This window comes from Gymnogyps californianus, chromosome 1, assembly GCF_018139145.2.
Source record: "Gymnogyps californianus isolate 813 chromosome 1, ASM1813914v2, whole genome shotgun sequence".
NCBI lineage: Eukaryota > Metazoa > Chordata > Aves > Accipitriformes > Cathartidae > Gymnogyps > Gymnogyps californianus.
The window spans coordinates 183,203,200-183,222,397 of NC_059471.1; the positions used below are offsets into that span (position 1 = coordinate 183,203,200).

Below are 19,198 nucleotides of genomic sequence, written 5' to 3' on the forward strand. Positions count from 1 at the left end.
TCCAACGTGGTAATATCTGTGTTTGAGCACTTGTACTGAAAGAAGCATCACATTTCTGAAAAGATTAAAATAAATCCTATCTAATATGTCTGCTTTCAGGGAACAAAGGAAAATTAATACTAATCCGAAACTAGAGGTTCATTTATAGCTATCCAGTATTTCTACTAGTTTTTCTATCTCAAAAATAATCTTACTAAAAAACTGCTATGCCCAGACATAGAGACTACATATTCACATAAACACACACAAAAAACCAAAAAACCCCCACCGCTTTTCCTCATCTGATTGTTGGACTCCGAATGATATAAATGAGTTGTTTCTTCCTGGGATAATAGAAAGTACTCATCCCATTTATAAGTATTTTTCACCTGGAAACTTCTGGACTCACTCTTTCAAGTTCAAAGAACTTGAAAACTTGCAGCAGAAGAAGACAGTGTTTAGTACTTTGTGCCTTGCCAAAGCAGATTACAATTTTTAGCTATAAAACTTGTCTTTACAGCTTGCTAACTGTGTGAACCAGATTGCCAAACATGTTCTGTATATTCTGCTGTTACAAAGGGAGGACAATTTTCTGTATTGTTGCAGATCATAAAACTGAAAAGAAAGACAGAGGTTGCAGTATACCATTGTCACAACTACAATTATAGCAACTTGAAAATAAGAGATATGTTGTTAATCTCAGAGCTAATTGTTGGGAAAGAAAAAAAAAACCCAACAAACAGTGCTTGCAAATATTTATTTTAAATCTTCATAGACATTTTCCTAAACCATGTTATTAGCTAGTTACAAATATTTCCTTTTTTTCTTTCTCCCTCTTTGAGGAATGACTGTCTATTCTACAAATCTGTGTATGCACATGTGAACACAATATTCGTAAATGTTCATTACTCACCACTTCCTATTTATTATTCCCTATTATTATTCATGATTTTTACACACTTTCGTTAAAATCTCCGGCTACTTTTCCTGGAAGCAGAACAATACTTTGTCATTTGGAAGCCTAGCAGACATCACAGAGAGCAAAAAGTCATAGCAAACACTTTCAGAAGACCTTGCACAGGCTATTTAGTAGTTCTTATGAATGTAGGGTATATTCTCTGTAACTGAAATCATTACATTTTTCAGATAAAGCATTCACTGTGAAAAATTCAGCCAACTTCAGTTAAGATTAATATTGTCATTTGGCTTTCTCTGTCTTCTACAAATTGCCCATCATATTAATGTTCATACAATATCCCATTTTCACGCTGCACATCATCCTACATTTTATTTGTTTTCTACCAGAATAATATTATAACTAACTCAAGTTGGAAATGATTCCTTATATACTGTTACAGGCAATAAGATGTAATTTCAGAGAAAGCACAAGATACATGCTTCTTCCTAGTTGCTCCTTTATCATATTCCTTTCTGGTCTCAATTTTGCACTGTATAATTAAACTTCAAATTGAAAATACTCAATCTACTACCTATGATGTTTCCATGGACCACTTACTGTGAATTATGGATCATGAGTGGATCATTAAATCTCATCTACATATTCTGAATATATGTAATGAGAAGTATAAATCTGGATGTATTTATAACTTGGAAGTGTCTTGAGAAGTCATCATATTTAGGTCATTGTCAATAACATAGTAAGATTATTTCCAAATGCATTTGCTATTTAACACATATGTATCATTAAGCTTAAAACATATGTTACAGAAAAATCTTTCTAAAACATTATTTTATCATTATTTTCTTTATATTTTTAATAATATCCAATAAAATGCATATGGTAACTTTCAGCGGTAACAATTAGAAGCTTAAGAGTGGGAATTTCCCAAATTCCTTTACATTCCATAAATTAGATTATGTCTGAAGAACTGTATAGGGTAAATATATGTGAATAATATTTAGTTCATAACATACTTGGGGAATGGGAAGAGGAAGGGAAGGGGGAAGAGGGAAGAGGGAGGGGAAAGGAAAGGGAAAAGAAAAGAGGAGGGGGAAGGGAATTTATTTGTATTTCAAAGATATCATACAAAATGGGAACTGAGTATTCTCATTAGGTTTTGGCACCTAAGGTATTTAGAGCATAAGTGCAGACAATGGTAGTATATTAATGGGATCATACCAGGTACAGAATTCACATTTTTCCCAGTATTTTGCAAAAGGGGAGACCGAGAAATTGGGATGGGGGGAGACACAACCATATTCAGTTGTCAATTAAAAGTGAGAATCTTTGGGGGGTTCATTTGTGTTTTTTTTCCCTGTTTTCAGACAAGTGAAAAAATAACACGTATGCCTATTGAGAAAATCTGTTTAATTATAGAATAATATGTAAAGGTAACATTGAATATTTTGTCTTCCAGGTCAAAAAGACTAAAAGCAATAGAAACTGTTAAATGGCTAGAAACAAAGAAAAAAATCAAAACTAGAATAATGAAAAGCCAAAAGTTATCAAAAGATTATTCTCTTGATCAACAATAGTAACAAGATTTATGTGATCTTTTCCATCTTTCAATACATTTCTTTATTTCAGCTGTGCCTGAATCAGTAGCCTTTATTATACCCTAGAGGAAGCGGAACCTTTGGAGACAACTTAGTGAACAGGTCCAGAATTCTGAAGGTCCCACAGGTTCAGATCAGAACATTTTCCAATTTACTTAAACTTTAGACAACTCACATTTAACTGCTTTTTAAAAATAATCTTCAGGAAAATATTTGCTGATTAATCAGTAATTTAAGAATGAGTTGTAATCTCTTCTCTCCTCATGCTTTTTTCCTTGCTTCTCCCTAGCCTTTTACAGCAAAATAAACATGCCTGAGAATAACACTCTATCCAATAAAATTGAGAGAGAAATCAATACATTTTTTTAATCTATACATTATCTGAGCAGATGTCAGTTTATCTTTGCATATTCCCATACCCACCTCATATACTTTTTGTCATCAGAGTTGAATTTGTCATCAAGTTGACACTTTTAGATTTCCATCTACAATGGAAAGAGCTTTACCTGATGCGTCTTTCAAATTTTTAGATGTTTCCTTTGTACAGTCACATGCCATTTCTTTTGTGGACTGGATCAATAAATACACTTTCCATGGACTGTAATCAACCAAAACATGATGACTTCCTTTAATGAGGGGGAAAGTATGCCTTCCCCTATGAAAACAATATTTCATAAAATATGACCAAGTAAGGAGTGAAAGATTCATGAAAAATTAGTAGAGGAAGCCCGGGACTTAAGCAGTGGAAAAGGAATATATTATGAGGCAGCTGGGCAAATGCCTCTATGGCATTTGTGTTTTGCCTGGACTGGAGAGGAAACAACACGTATAATGTTCTCTACACAGTCCTTTCCCTTGTAGCAGCAGAGGATACATCTCCATAGACAAGGTCTTCTGCAAATGGGGGAGGTGGAGGGGTAGGAGAAGTCTAGATTGGGTCTGCTTACATGAACAGGGAATATTTGAGCTCTGCTGCAAAAAGCAACATGAAGTGGCTTGGTGACCTAGTGCCATCTTACTGCACTTGAAGGTAATATTTGTGTGGCTTTTGAACCAGGCGTATTTTCTTATCTAGTGTGAAGAAATAAAACAACCCACCACTGGCAGAAACCTTATTCTCCACCGAGTAATGTCAAGCAGCTTACTTTTAATGATTGTGATGCATCATAAATTCAAAATAAATTAGTGCCCATTAAAATATATGCTTCTCATGATTTGTATTACAGATGCTGCCTAAACATCATGCATTCCTGAAGCCACCTTTCATCGAAGGAGTTATGTTGATATTCTTCAGCCAGAACATATTCAAATAATCCAATGAAATATACCTGCTTCTGCAAGGATTTAACATGTGTGCCTGTGAGGAGAATATTACTTAGGTTTACTAATGAAAGAATTATTTTCTTCCCGCAGGAGGAACTATGTTTCTTTAGTAAGTTTTAATACATCTTACTGAAAAGCAATTGGTTAGAAAGTTGACTGATCTAGGCAATATGTATATCTGAACACCTTGTCAGGTAATTTTTTTATAACATCAGGAGAAATGATCCAGAAGAAATTCTGAGATACAGATTTGTTCTTGTCTTAATCCCATATGCCACTTCAGCTCTGTTTCTCTGAGCATAGGGTCAAGTGCTTTGCACTTGGGTTACTATTTACATTTGAGTAAGTAAATGTGAAAAGCTTCTAAATCACAATGGCAATGGTTTATATAATCTTGCACACTCTTTGTACAGGTATAAACTATGGTGCTGTGCGAAAGACGAGAATCACTCCCACGTACTATCTTTGTGACATGCTGTCGTGGTTTAACCCCAGTCAGCAACTCAGCACCACGCAGCCGTTTCCCCCTCCCCCTCCCAGTGGGGTGAGGAGGAGGAAAGCAAAGGAAAAAAAGTAAAACTCGTGGGTTGAGATAAGAACAGTTTAATAACTAAAGTAAAATATAATACTAACAATAGTAATAATGAAATATAATAATAATAGTAATGAAAAGGAATATAACAAAAAAGGAAGGGGGGGGGAAGAAAAAAACCAGTGATGCACAATGCAATTGCTCACCACCCGCTGACCAATGCCCAGTTAGTTCCCGAGCCGCAATCCACACCTCCCGGCCAACTCCCCCTTGTTTATATACTGGGCATGAAGTTCCATGGTATGGAATACCCCTTTGGCTAGTTCAGGTCAGCTGCCCCGGCTCTGCTCCCTCCCAGCTTCTTGCACACCTGCTTGCTGGCAGAGCGTGGGAAACTGAAAAGTCCTTGGCTGAAGATAAGTGCTACTTGGCAACAACTAAAACATCAGAGTGTTGTCAACATCATTCTCACACTAAATCCAAAACACAGCACTGTACCAGCTACTAAAAAGAAAGTTAACTCTGTCCCAGCCGAAACCAGGACACATGCTATTTGGTTTTTAAGGAACGATACATAAAATTAGAACTAGCATTGCATGAAACACTCTTACGCTTTAACGTCCATTTTATTCCCAAGCTGAAATAAAAATTTCAAGTCTCAGAATTTTCAGCAGAATTAAAACTCTTCAAATAAGTCACTCTGAAATATCCCAAATGTCTTCTGTCGTAAAAATAAACAAATTAGAAATATAACTATCTGGCATTCCCATGATCTAATTCTTCCTCTTAGTTTTTCAAAATAACTGCAAAAATTTTGTTTCAGGTCATTTGGTACTATATTGCATTTCATTACCAAACCGTCTTTAAAAATTTAAGCTTTAAAAAAGCTCTACAGTGTGTTAATTTAGTATAAGGCCAATTGCTGGACTGCGTTGCTCATTATTGTATATGCAGTCACATAACACACATTGGACCTTGCTCTGAGATGAATTGCCCCATCACGTTCTGGGAGGTGTAGTCCTTCTGCAAGTCCAGCCCATAGGAGAGAGGGGTTTGTGGGTTTTTTTTGTCAAACTTTTTTTTTTTTTTTAGATTTTCTGTAACTTTCTATGACAATAAAAATGTGTTAATCAAAAATGATTTTTCAGGCCATCAGCCCCTTACAACCATCTCTAATGTTGACTACATTCTCTTCCCACGTGAGAATCATACAATTGCAGGTCATTACCTGAAAGTGTTTTGTTACATAGTTTGTTGCTTCAATGAATAATCAGAACAATCCTTACAGTCACGGTGCCTGATTCTCCACTCCTCAGTGCACTTTGCAGCACTGGAACTCTATGGAATCCAATAAATTAAAATTGAAGTTAGGAGACTCATACTTAAGGTCAAATTGTACTGTGTCCTTAGGTTTTTATTTTTTATTTATGAAGCAGAGATAAGTTTACTGACAAATAAGTAAAAAGTTAAATCAAATGATTACTTTAATAAAGTGAATACCACCAGTTTTGCTCAAATACTGTAAATCCTCAAAGCTAACCTTCTATATTTTATTTATATTTTATTTTGGGGAAAAGACATGAATCATTTATGGATAATGTCTTTTTAAGGTTGATATAAATAAAAACAAGATTTTAATGAGTGCCTCTGGGAGCACTTAAGTCATTGAAGGTACACTGTCAAGAGATCTTGATGTTACAAACATCTATGGATAAACATACTTGCATAAATATATAAACATGTTTATACGTTGACTTTAAGCACGTGAAAAATTTATTTTAACTTTGAACTTTATGAGATCATTAAGGCATTTAAAATTAAGCACATATTGCAGGATTAGCACCATGGTGCCCATACTTGGAACGGAGTTCCAGGCAGTTATTTTACATGTCTCTGATAAAAGCATAATGTCGTCAGTGAAAACTGTCAGTCATCACTATGTATATCAATGGAACTGTTTATGCACATGGGTGCATATCTCTAACAGGAACATTCTTAGATTTCAAGGTCTCAAGGGAGCGAAATGCAATGTAGTAGTATAGGGCAACAATCATGTAGGGTGGCAGCACCTCAGATTTGTGCAATATGGACATCTGAACTCTTCCTCTAGATTCCTTTAACACTCAAAAGACAGAGAAGTCTTTCTAAAACATGATTCATTTGATGTATTCCAGACATTTAACTTAGGAAGGGATGAATCGTTTTTATTGACTGACAATAGAAGATGGCTAGACAACTGGATCAGATGTAGGGGCCTATGCTGAGGAAGACTAAACACATGAATCCTGTCCATATAATCTCTAGATACTACTGTTAAAAAGCTGCAAGGGTAGCACTACTTCCTTCAAAGTTTTCTAAAAGTCAAAGCACTTAATGATAAGTGTTTCAAAGCAGTACACGTAGAAAACCAAACAGGGCACATGTTCCCATCATCAGTGGGAAAGTGTTGCAAGAAGTGTTTGAACTAGATGAGGAAATCAACGTCTTATTTCACAATACAGTCTCCTATTTTAATCACATTCTTTCATTTGGTTGTCTAGTCATAGTACATATTCACCCGAACAAGAGTCAGGTAAAACTGCAGTGAAAATGCTTAACTGTTTCTTGACAATTAAAAAAAAAACTGCCAAAATTTGTGGAAAAGAAAGGTAAGCTTTTCTTTTGTTTGTATGCACTAACGAAACATATTACCTACTAAAGCTGCAGTTGTTTGTGCTCTTTGACATACATAATAGAATGTCACTGTCAGACGAAAAGGTTCTGACTGATCAAAAACTCTTCGTATGGTATATATGCTTATCTACGTGTCATACGTGATCTCTGCAAAAATCTTCAAAACCAGTTAGTCAATTAAAAGAGCGTTTAAAGTAATCATAAAAGACAATTTAAAACCACCTCATTCTTTGATTTCTGTAGTTCCCCTGCTATCAGCATAAACTTGTCACTAAGTCCCTGGTCCACTTACTTCTGTTGACGACTACAGATCTACATATCTTTATGAATCACAGTAAAAGTCTCAGCTGTTACCATTTGATACTGGCTTAGAATATCTTCTAAACATATCAGTACAACTCTGTTTCCCTTGAATATACCCTTCAAAATAAACAAGGGAGTAGTTCTTAGACATTCCAAAACAATGGACCAGTAAAATTCTATAATAAGTTCTTTGTAAAGTGCTGGGTTTATTATTTCATTTGAAGTGCTGGTGTGACTACAATGGTATACACAGACTTTTCCTTCCCCACAGTACTTCTCTGGTATCTGCTTAAATATCTCATGATTCCCAGTTGTTCTAGACCATTGTTTCATTACCTTTGAATTACCCAACAAACATCACAAATACAACCATTGTATGATCCAGTGATATGAAAAGCTATATGGGAACTAATCCAACGCTGTTAGTATACACAAAATAAGCATTCTTTCATCAAAGTTTTACAAGCTCAATGAACATATCAAAGGCCTAAGTTCGTCCCTTGATATCTTTCTTAAACAAACCCAAAGTTTTAGCCCCTTAGAAAATGTATTCTATGATGCATGTTATTTATTATTGTTTGACTTTGACCCTTTACTTGAAACTAAGTGAGAGAGAAAAAAGAATCTTCTTTGCAGATAAAAAAGCCATCAATATTGATTACTTTACTTATAGAAATCCCTGGCTATAAAACCAAATGAAGATCAAGACAAATACAAAGCCTTAAATAGGAGAAGAGTGCTTAACTAACGTTCATTATGTAATCCACGTTGCCTACTTGTATGTAAATGAGAACTGTTTTAGTAAAGGGCTTGAGTTAATTAAATTTAAGTTACCACAAGTATTTCTATGATATGCATCAAATCATTACTAATAACCTATGGTTTGGATACTGAAAGAGCTTGGTAGAAGCACAGTGGGAATTCTTTGTCGCTTAATGTCTTTCTGACAATTATTCAAAATTAACATAAGCGTACAATAAAAGACAAAAAAACCTTATTTCTCTCAGTGGCAGCATGTCCTTGACTTTGAGACTGGCTTCCTGAGTGTGGCTCAGTAGATCCCACTAAAAATTATGTTTCATGAAAAATTGACAAAATTGGATCCCCAAAAGGCAATGAATATTTAACAATTAGATCTTATCTGTTCAGCCAAACTTAACAAGTTGCAGAGTAAAAAAACAGCTTGCTCCTGTAGATGGGATGAAAAACCTGTTTGAAAAAAAAGTATAAAACCACCTACAACAGATCTGCTTTTTTTCATCTTTCTTCCCATGACTATTTTAAAGAGTGTTTTCTAAACATTAGGGAAGGCCGCTGTTCAAAACAGCCATTGCTACCGCAGAACACTGCCCTACAAGGTACAGTTTTACTAAAACTCAAAGCCTTCCAAGAAATGTAAGAAGTGGCTGCATTACCCTTCAGAGGCTTTATCAGGCTTCCTTAGCATTCAGGTCTTCTTTTTTAAAAACTGAACTACTGTAAATCCATAATATTTTTGTTACTCTTGATACCTCTTTTTTGTACTTATCTCCATTTGCTAGTATGATTCAAAATGCTCTGTTCTTATGTCACCTCATTATAACTTCTTTGCCTTTACCTGTGAGTCTCAAATTAACTTGACATAGATGTTTTACATATATTTTAGGCTAAATGTGAAGTATTCCCTCATGCCCATGAGGCATTCAGAAAGTTGATAAGTTCTGCTTTCAAGGACACTCTAAATGAGGTTATTAAAATTCAACACTTTGCATATTCTGATGGAGAAAAACCCTCGTCCCTGACAACAAAGGACATAGGTCAATTTAAGAAAGCTTCTCAATCTCCTTATCCATGGCCACCGAATTCCTTGTGCCAGTATTTGTAAAACCGAAATAAGAAAATGTTACCAGGGAGGAAGAAAAATGTAGGAGCCCAGGTCCTGTCCAAAAGTAAAAATCCATAACCATCTGTTGTTTGCGTTACATGGATTTTGCAACTGTCATCTCCACTGTGCATGCCATTTCATCTTCACAGCAATATCACCAACACACCCACTGAGATAAAATCACAAATATTTTGAACACACCATATGATATGTTATTTTCCAAATTAATATTTGACAAAGTCAAAATGAGAACTTGTCTATAGGTTACTTTTGTGTTGTCACCTGAAAAATCCTTTAAGGGTTTGCTACTGTTTGGAAATACTTAATCTCACATTTGAATAACTTAAGAAATACAGAAGAAGAGAGAGGAAGCTACTAAATGCTGCATTTTTTAATTATAAGCATGTTTTCAAAAATGGGAATGGTCACTACTTACACTTATATAGCATCTTTCTTCAAAAGGGGTCCAAAGGTGCTTTTAAAATTATTTACTTAGAAATATCATCTAGAATTTAAATGGAGTTTTCTATTTGAACTTCAAACCAGCAAGACTATCCCACATTTCACAGCTGGGTATGGCCTGAAGGATTTATCAGTTCTCAAGTTAATCTCTATAACCCAATGTCACACCCAAAAAGTTATTTTGGACCAAAAACCCAAACAAAACAAAGAAACAAAAGACCCAAACTGAAATTGTCCTTGGAAAAATGACAGAAAAAGAGTTAAAGACAAGTGAATAAACCAACTGCTTTTTCCCTAAGGAAATCTAACACTCAAGGTCAGCTGTGTCTGAAATCACCGGACCTGTCACATGGCTTTCATAGCTGCCACTGAGGCTCCTATCAAACCTACACTGAAAGCAATGAAAACATTTTTACTGGAAACAGATCGAGCTCCGATAAGAAGCTCTCTAATCACCTGTGGCTGTTAACGTTGCGCAAAGTGAGAGGTGAAGTTTTGAAAAAGAGAAGAGTGAACTGAGAGAACATGAGGTCAAATGTATTTGATCTTTTTCTTGAATTCCTTAACGCTTGTGTGTGTTAGAGCATAAATATGGCTCTAGAACTATATGAATACATATCTAATTTATGTAAGAATACATACACGCACACACATTTTATATACATACATGTTCACACACATACAGAAACACAGATTGCCCTGTCAGCATAAATTAACTACTTCCATTTTATCCCAGCTTCTGTCCTCCAGTAACAAAAGTCTGGTGGTCTCAGTCACAGTCCCTTGGGTGTAGGAGTCCCTCACAAAACCATCGCCCTTAATTTAATACAATTGACAGCCTCTGCTCAAGAGAGGCAGAAGAAGGAGTTGCCATGGAGACTGAACTATTGCTCTTCTCCAGAGGACGCTTTTTTCAAGCACGGGCTGAACAGCAGAGGCTGTGCAATACCTGTAACCTTGATCCCATTACAGGATCTTGCTTTTTGGGATGGCTTTTTAGTAAACTCTAACAAACATCCAGGAGATGAGGGGGGGGGAAAGAGAGAGCTTAAGAAAACAAACAAACAAACAAATGAAACCCGAAACCCAAAACCCAACAAAAACCAGTACGAAAGTGCATATTATGCCAGATTGCGAGGGGAAAAGAGTTTCATATTGATTTATCAGATTTGTCACCTCTGCTTAGTGCTTTCCTAACGGGGTGAATGCTGTGCTTGACCTATTTGCTGGAATTAACCAGGACTGCAGGAGACCATATGGATTGCCAGATGGTCTGCTATAATTTAATGCCATTTATTCTAAGTATGAAGTGAGTGATAAACATAATTAACATTCTTTTAGCTCCTTACTGGATGCTTTTTATTAGTTTCTTTTTTTTTTTCCTCAGGCCTTGAAAGGTAAGTTAATACGTTGTTACTGAAACACAGATGCCAGCTAATTACTGCAAGAGGCTGCAGCCTCCAACGCAAAAAGTGTCTGCACAGACTCTAACTTATTCACTGACCCCACTGTGATGATTAATAGGTTGAATGCTAAGCTCTAATGAGGATGACAGATCTTAGATGTTTTCAGGTTACCTTAATTAGTAGTATGATGAACAGAGTGTTCATCACAGACATACATATCACACTTCATAGTAAACAATACACCTTGTACTCATGGTCTGAACGTGTATTTCACATTACAGCACATCAAATGCTAAGGAATCAAACCACCTTCAGACAGTAAAAACAATGGAGTGATTTCCTTCAGAAATGTTTTTCCTGATTGCTATTTCATATTCTGCCAGTGATTGTCTAAATGGCCTATTTTTTAGGAAGTGGTTCTAGAGAAGCTATGGCTTCAAAGAGTGTTTATATCAGGCAGGGTTGTCATTCTCAGCATTTTAAAACCACGAGTCTGTAACAAGATATCCAAACAACTTTGCCTACTGTTCCTGTGCTGATAATCTTCCTAGTGACTGGGGTAGGTGTTAAAAGAATGAATAGTAAACCATTTTGTAATTTTTAATGTCAATGTACAGGTGAAGTTAGCATTCTGGTACTCAGAACAGTAAAGGAAGTATTAGAGAAAAGGCAGAAGTACGGAATGCTTTGTAGTTTACATGAAAAGTTGTGCACATTGAACCTCGCAGATAAAAATGACCACAGCTAAACGTCCTGTGATTTGCATCTGTACTGTTAATACAACTTGGGTGAACTTTGAGATGACAGAAACAGCATAAATGAAAAGTTATTCAAAGATTAAAACAAAAGAACAGCACCTGTGCTATAAAGCAAATCTGTCCTTAGAAAATTTAGCTCCGATTAGAAAACGTGGTGAAAAAGAGTCCAGGTCAAAAGTCACAGCATAGGGAAAGCAGAAACAAACTCCAGCTTTTCAACCCCTGTGCTCTTCCCTTGTTCCAGATGGGTCCAGCACTTGTTCAGGGGCCTCCGCAGTTACACATGTACACGCCACAGTGCAAGTGCTGATGCATCCTTAAGAAGCAACTACATTAGAGGGGACCTGAATGTGACGGGACAAACCTGCTCTTTTACTCCACTCTTGATTGCATTAGTTCAAGTTATTTCTTCACCTGGTGAATTTTGGTGAATCACTTGGTTATTGTTGCTGGTGCTATAAAATCCGTTATGATTCTCTACTAGTATATGAATAATTTATGATTCTCTGCTAGTATATGAATAAAAATGGGATCAAAATATCTGAACAGCAAGCTTTTGTTGATGTTGACACCACTTGTCAAGACGTCTTTACAAGGTCTCTGTCTCTGCCAGCATTTGAAAGAAGGATCCATTTTTCCATCCCATTAACTGAAAGATATTTACCTGAGGTACTTAAGCTAATGCTATGCTGGCTGCAGGTTCATTTTTATAGTCAGAGGGGAAAAACAGGTACTTAGAGAGAGCAACTCAGGTAGCCTGAATTCCTCTCTGTAGGCATCTCACTCTCTTCCCTGACTGCTAAAGGAGCTAGGGTCATTCAGGTGTCAAAATTCAGGTAGCTTGAAATCAGAGATAAAAAATTAGCATGCTAAAAACGAGACTTCATGCTTCCTTCAATAGGTTGTTTACTGAACCTGATAATACCATACTTTACTATTACACAGATACCACTTCTGAAAAATATTGGAGTGATGCTCTTCAGTGATTAAAGATATTGAATCTTAATGTGCTATTGGCACAATGTTTTCAACTTCTATGTATATATATTTATACATATGTATATATACATACACACACACATATATATAAATGTATGCATTTAATTGCTCCATCATTGCAAACAGTCCGAGATGGTCCAAGTCGTTATCTCATAACATCCAAAGAAAAGGCAATGCCAGATCTATTACCTGAAATAACCTCTTATTCGGACCTCTAGACTGCCTGAAAAAGTGTTTTGCCTAAGTAGCAGCTAGCTCCCACCAATACTTAAAAAAAAAAAAAATTCTGAAAGAATGAAGAAATCAAGCAGAATTTAAGTTAGTCTTTGAGGTTGATAGACACAAAACCTGCCAAAGTAGGTTTGACACTTAGTACTTAAACATGGCTTTATACTTTAAAATCCTTTTTCATCTGTCTTGTTCATTACATGCTTTCTCACAAGAAAAAAGATATCAGAGAATTTATGTTCACTGTTCATTTCAGTCCCAAGAATAAGATTGTCTGTATCTTAGCTGTCATACAGATGGCAGGTATGAAACATGGCTCTTGGCCTAAATGGAAAGTAGGATTTTATTTTAGGGCAAACAGGGACAAGATACAAAATCCCTGTCTGCAGAGGAATGCCTGTGCCTGACTAATGAACCCTCATTGCCATAATAATTTTCTGTGTTTAAGCTCCATCATCTGATCTACTGAGGGATCTCACCGAGGCAGTGGAAACTGAGCAAATACGTCCCCAGTCCCAGGAGAAGTTACCTGGGCATTGCTTTGTTGGAAAACGTGACTCTCAGAAACTGTGAATTTAGGGCAAAATTGCAAAATAGAATTAGGTAGAGGAACAAACAAAAGGCCCTAAGGGGAAAACAAAAAGGAAGAGAATATAAAATGTTTTAAAAGAGAAAGGAAACAGTGCTTTAATGATGATATGGCTACCAGTACTCTCTGATAAAGTATGATACAAAAAGCAGCATGTATTTTGGTAAATTCTTTAGGTAATAACGATAAAATCAGGTAGTAATTAACTTTAAATGCTTTAAGACCATAGGAAAAAAACCAAACTGTGATATTTGCAAATTTCATAAATGTCTTACCTCCTGCATACATGACAGCCAACATTATTGATGATATCCAAGCTATCTCACTATATGATGTGTGGAAGATTTCTTGTATTTCTTTGAAGAATACCGTGATGGCTTTGGGGAATGCATAGGAAAATCCAATGGAGATAAAAGCCCCAAAGACCACAACCCATCCCCAACCTCCATCTGGAGGTGGGTATTGTGGCGCTGCTGTTGCTGATGGCATTTTTGGTCTCTGTCTCCTCTCCAACTAGGCTGAAAAAGAAGAGAAGAAACAAGGTTTCAAACAATTTTCCTTTTTTCTTCATCAAACTGCAGTATTCAATCATCGTCTGCAGGGATTATAAAGAATCCTCAGAGCAGAGACCAATTTCCAGCTTTCGTGGGACCACAGAACACGAGTACCTGTTTTAGAAGCAAAATCTGTTCTGCAAAAGAACTTCTGGCAAGAATATTTGCAATATCCTATTCAGTATGTGGCAACCGTTACAAATCACTGATCTCCGTCACTGAAGTTGTATTTGCAATTAGTCACTTATTGGAAAGTGACGTGTTTGTGTGGGTTAATTTACGTAGCTCTACTATTTACAGTGTGGATCTAACACAGGAATGAAACAGGAAAAAAAAACCTGGAAATTGGACTTATAGGAAACAATGGAAAAAAGTTACAGTAAATTATCACTAAATGCCATTGTGTTAGCAAGATTTACTGGTACCTCAGCAAAATCATCAGCAATGACAGCAAGGAATAAATTCATTACACAGGTTTTTATCATATGCTGTCATTATCCCATTTTTGACCATTGTTGATCTCTCTTGCTTATCTCACGAGAACATCTAAAAAGCGGGTTCTAAGGAGAGATTTAAAATTCCCTGTGTATCCATAAAATAAATACAAAATGTTCCAGTTCCATATTGTACTCTTATTTTTAAAATTTTCATCTTCATATTAGTTGATGTTGATATTACTTGCAGAAACAAGGTGGAGCTTGATGGTACTATTTTTGCTCTGTTTCCACAGGTCAGAAGACATCAGGAAGTCTTTCACTAATAACCTCACAACCTTTCCACAGGGTTTCTCTAATTTAGAATTTACCATAATAGATGCCACCAAAGTGATATCTTACAGAGGTTCTGAGAGGTGCATCCAACATATTCAGGCAGCTCAAGAAATCGTAGGTAATCCACATAAAACTCCTAAGGTCTGAAATAAATTTCATACTGTTATTATCATCCTGATATCTAAAAACTTAAGCTTTCTACATTCTGCATAACCTTTTCAGAAACATGTAGGAGTGAGAATCCATTTTGTGATTCTGAGATTTTTCCACTATTAAATCCCTTTATTATTAAACACAGAGCTGGAGTCCACTGTGTTGTCTTCTGTGTAATCCAGCCTACACAGACAGCATGAACTGAAAATTCCTCCTTCCTCCCTGTTTCTTTCTTGGGCATTTAGGCAACTTATTACTCTTGATTGGTCTCTTGCCATACCAGTATCAAAAGCTGTGGACGATAACAGTGTGTAGGTTGCTGTTATGCTTATGATTACCAGCAAGTCTCTACGTGATTTCTTCCGTGCCACTTAAGGCATATTCCAATTTCTCGCAGCAAACTGCATTAGCAGTGGGAGTGATATGATTACGTTAACAAAAACTAAAAAACGAACTGTGTCAGCTTATATTAATCTCTCGGGATACTGCCTGGAGTTCTTGCAGGGTAAACGCCATGTAGCACCGCGTGCAATATGTGCCACAAAACAAGCAAAGTGTTGCTTTTAAGATTATCTATCACTAGGCTAGCCCTGTGATAGATTCTGATTCTCCACTTTACTGAAGCTGATTGTAGACATCACCCTGATATTGGCAGACCTCTGGGGAGAAGCTAAATCAACGACTAAAACATCTGGCTTCTATGCAAGGTTGCAAAAGCCCAAGTAGTTTGGCTTCTGCATCATACCATACAGATTTGCTGCTGGCAGCAATAGATATCTATATTGCTCTGTACACAGAGCATATAAAACTTTTTATACGCATGTCCAGAAAGAATCTCTGGCATGTACTTTGTTTCTGCTTATCCTAGTCTCAGCTTAATATTAGTCCACTGACATACATCAGTGAGGAAAACCTGGGCCTGCCACTAGAAGAAGTTGGACAAGTAGAGGCAATTCTGGTTGCTGAGACTTAACTTTGGCAAAGCAGTTAAATACCAGTTCGTTTTTGCTGAATCAGGACCTATTAGAAGGAAGAGTATCTCAGAAAGCCCATTGTAACTTATAACACACATAGTGATGATCGATTGCCTTCAAAAGCACAAAACCTCTAATTGGCATGAAAAGCAGAACTCTATTTCTGTGAATTGAGTGACAGTAAACAACAGAGATTGCTATCTGTCCCAGAAAGCTGTTTTCTGCTCATCTAAGAAAACTTTTGGTTATTATTTCCTAAAAAAAGGTTAACTATTGTTTTCTTACACTTCAAAGGTTTGAACATATTTGTTTTCATATTTCATATTCATATGACAACATTTCTATCTCTATTATAAATTTTAGTAATGCCACACATCAAGGCATTGCTCTCCATAAAAATGGAAAGGGATTATCAATTTATTGAGGAAGCACTCCTTTTCCTAAAAATAATACACAACCACTTTGAAAAATCACTGCCACCACATTAGTCAGAAGGATGTTGAAGGTTCCTGCATCTCACTAAGGCATTGGCGCTTTGGAAAGATCCCATTCTATCCACCCCTTTAGGGCAGCAGAACAGGCTCTGACAGCTCAGTGCTTTCCTCCCTTCAAAAGCTTCACAGTAAACTAAGGGGGCATAAAGGAGATAAGCAAAGGGGCATTGGCTGGTCCTATGCCTCAGCCTAGAGGCAAACTCCTGCAAAGCCCACTGCATGGCCAGCTTGTAGCGCTGCTGCAGTAAAAGGCTGTCTGCTAACCTACACTAGACATTACACTGTCACAAAGAAGAGCCTAGATCATCGTATCTCACACCTCCTGTTTATCCCACAGAGTAAAGTTAATAATAGCTTCCCTGATGTTCCTTTATGATTGTGATAGCCAATTTTAGCTCCAGTTAATAAAAGGTGGAAAGGAAAAAAAAAATAAACACATGTTTGCACCAAGAGGAAAAAAGTATTCATTTTGTCAGAAACATTAAATCCAACATCTCAAACATCCCATACCTGCTCAGGAGCTAAACGAACTTTAGTAAAATCTGCACTTAGCATCCCTGAAACTGAACTCCTCCTAAACCAGTCTAGCACATTAATATACCTAGCTCTAATCTAAGCCTAATTAGTAAGATTTGGGCAGTATGGGTAGTATGGGTAGTATAGATGATAATATACGGACAAGCGCAAAATCCATTAGCAACCAAAACAAAACAGCATTTTAGATGAGTGGATATAAATGTTGACAAGGGAAGAGGCAGAAGAGGGAGGAATGAAGCAGTGGCAAGCAAAATGCCTTTTCAGAGCTCTCAGAGCTTATTATGGGCTGTGAAGAATAAAAAGAAATATGGTAGAAAGCATAAAAACAGGCATGTGTGATGATGTTCATGTGAAGGACACGGTACCAGACCAAAAAAAAAGAAAAGCAGCACTTGAGTAAATAAAGGTCACCACCAGTGTTTTTAGTCAGTCATATGGATTCCATCATGTGCTTAAAGCTAGCGAGCGAGCACTGCTCATACCTATGCTTTTATAGGCAAGCAGTGGGTGAGGAACGCTGCCTGCCCTCCGCCCAGGGAAGCAGCAGGGGAAGAGTGACTGAAGTGTGTCCTGAGTGAAGCCATCAATCTCCCTTCTCTCTGTCAGATACAGAGAGGTTGCTCAGCCTTTCCATACTCTCAGTCAGACTGTGCACAAGGATTTTCTCCTAAGCTCCTTCTAGTTCCCCTGTATAAATCCCATTTATGTAAGCGGTGAACAAGAACATAGCTTACTATAGTAAGAGCTGAATGTGTCTACTAACAAATAACAGGAGAGAAACAGGGCAAGAGGACACTTTTAAAACATCTGATATGCAATATTTCTTATTATATACATCTCAGTACATTTGAACTTAATTAGGCAAATGAGAACTAGTGAATGAAAGAGAGAAAGAGAGAAAGGGAGGGAAGTAGGAAGGAAGGGAGGAAGGGAAAGGAAGAAAAAAAGGGCAAAAAAGAAAAAGGGAAAGCAGCAAGCAAGAAACAAGGTCAAACTAAGAGCAAATGCTACAGACAAATAATGTATCTTGATATCATGCACCGTAGACTTCAGTCAGTCATGATCAACCTATTCAGACTGCTCTTGTACCAATGCTTCATTAATATTCTGCAGTTGCCAGCTGCCAGAATCAGCTATCAATACAACAGCTTGTCACAGACTCTTCTGAGAAGGGGTTATGTTGTTCTCTTGTTTACAGAGACACTGATTTTACCGGGAGTTTTAGTTTTGTTTTTCTGCAACATTAAAGTAACTGTTTGCTTTTCTGCTTGCATTTTGTCTGCCTTGTCCTCAATGTGCCCCATCACCACTTGACTCAGCAGCCATTTGTCCCAGAGTAAAAGAGCTGTTATGTGAAAAATCTGTCCCCAGTTGCTGTAGGATAGTAGGAATATTTGGCACGTGTGTACTGCATTCCAGTTCCACACAGTAAGCCAAGGACCGCAAAAACCTTTGCAAACTTGAGCAAATTCAGTCTTATAACGTACCTGTGGGGTGACTGAGAAATATCATCCACTTTCAGACAGGGGAAACAAATATAAAAACAGGCTAAATAACCTAAGTCTAGTCCTAAGTCAGTGGCAGAGCTGGGATGTGGACTAACGTCCAAGTAAGCTGTGAGTTATGACTGAGACTTTTAAGTACATGTGTGTTTTAGAAGCTCATTAAGTAGCCAATGCAGATTAATTGTACTGCTTAATACTTGAGTTAGGAGCATAGGTGGAGTATAACATTAGCTTTATAGGTTTGAATAGTCTGCTGCTCTAACTTACCCTTAACGGATGTTAATTACATTGCTGTATTTGAAATAAATGACTTTGTGGTAGCATTAGTAAAATAATGAGCTATATAGGAATTATACTCTTATAAAAGATCTTTGCTTAAAAGCTGCAAAAATTTCCATTTTCTTATTTTTATTAACAGCTCTTTAACATGTTCCAAGCAGGATGGCAGGATAGCGGGTATCATCTCATCAAATGGTATTGCCTCACCAACTTCTACGAGCTATTGTCATTACCTTGTGAGCAATATTCAGTATTTGAAGAAAAAAATACCTTGTTAGTTTTGTGAGAAGGTTTTGCTC

The 19,198-nt window shown here is 36.8% G+C and overlaps 1 protein-coding gene across 1 annotated transcript in view; it reads right to left on the reverse strand.

Moving 5' to 3' along the window:
* SLC16A7 (solute carrier family 16 member 7) overlaps window positions 1-14,122 on the reverse strand; it is a 30,136-nt gene extending 16,014 nt beyond the window's left edge. The window contains exon 1 of the mRNA XM_050904205.1: window positions 13,909-14,122. Coding sequence (XP_050760162.1) covers window positions 13,909-14,122 — 214 coding nt within the window. The remainder of the gene's footprint in view (window positions 1-13,908) is intronic.
* Window positions 14,123-19,198: the final 5,076 nt, after the last annotated feature.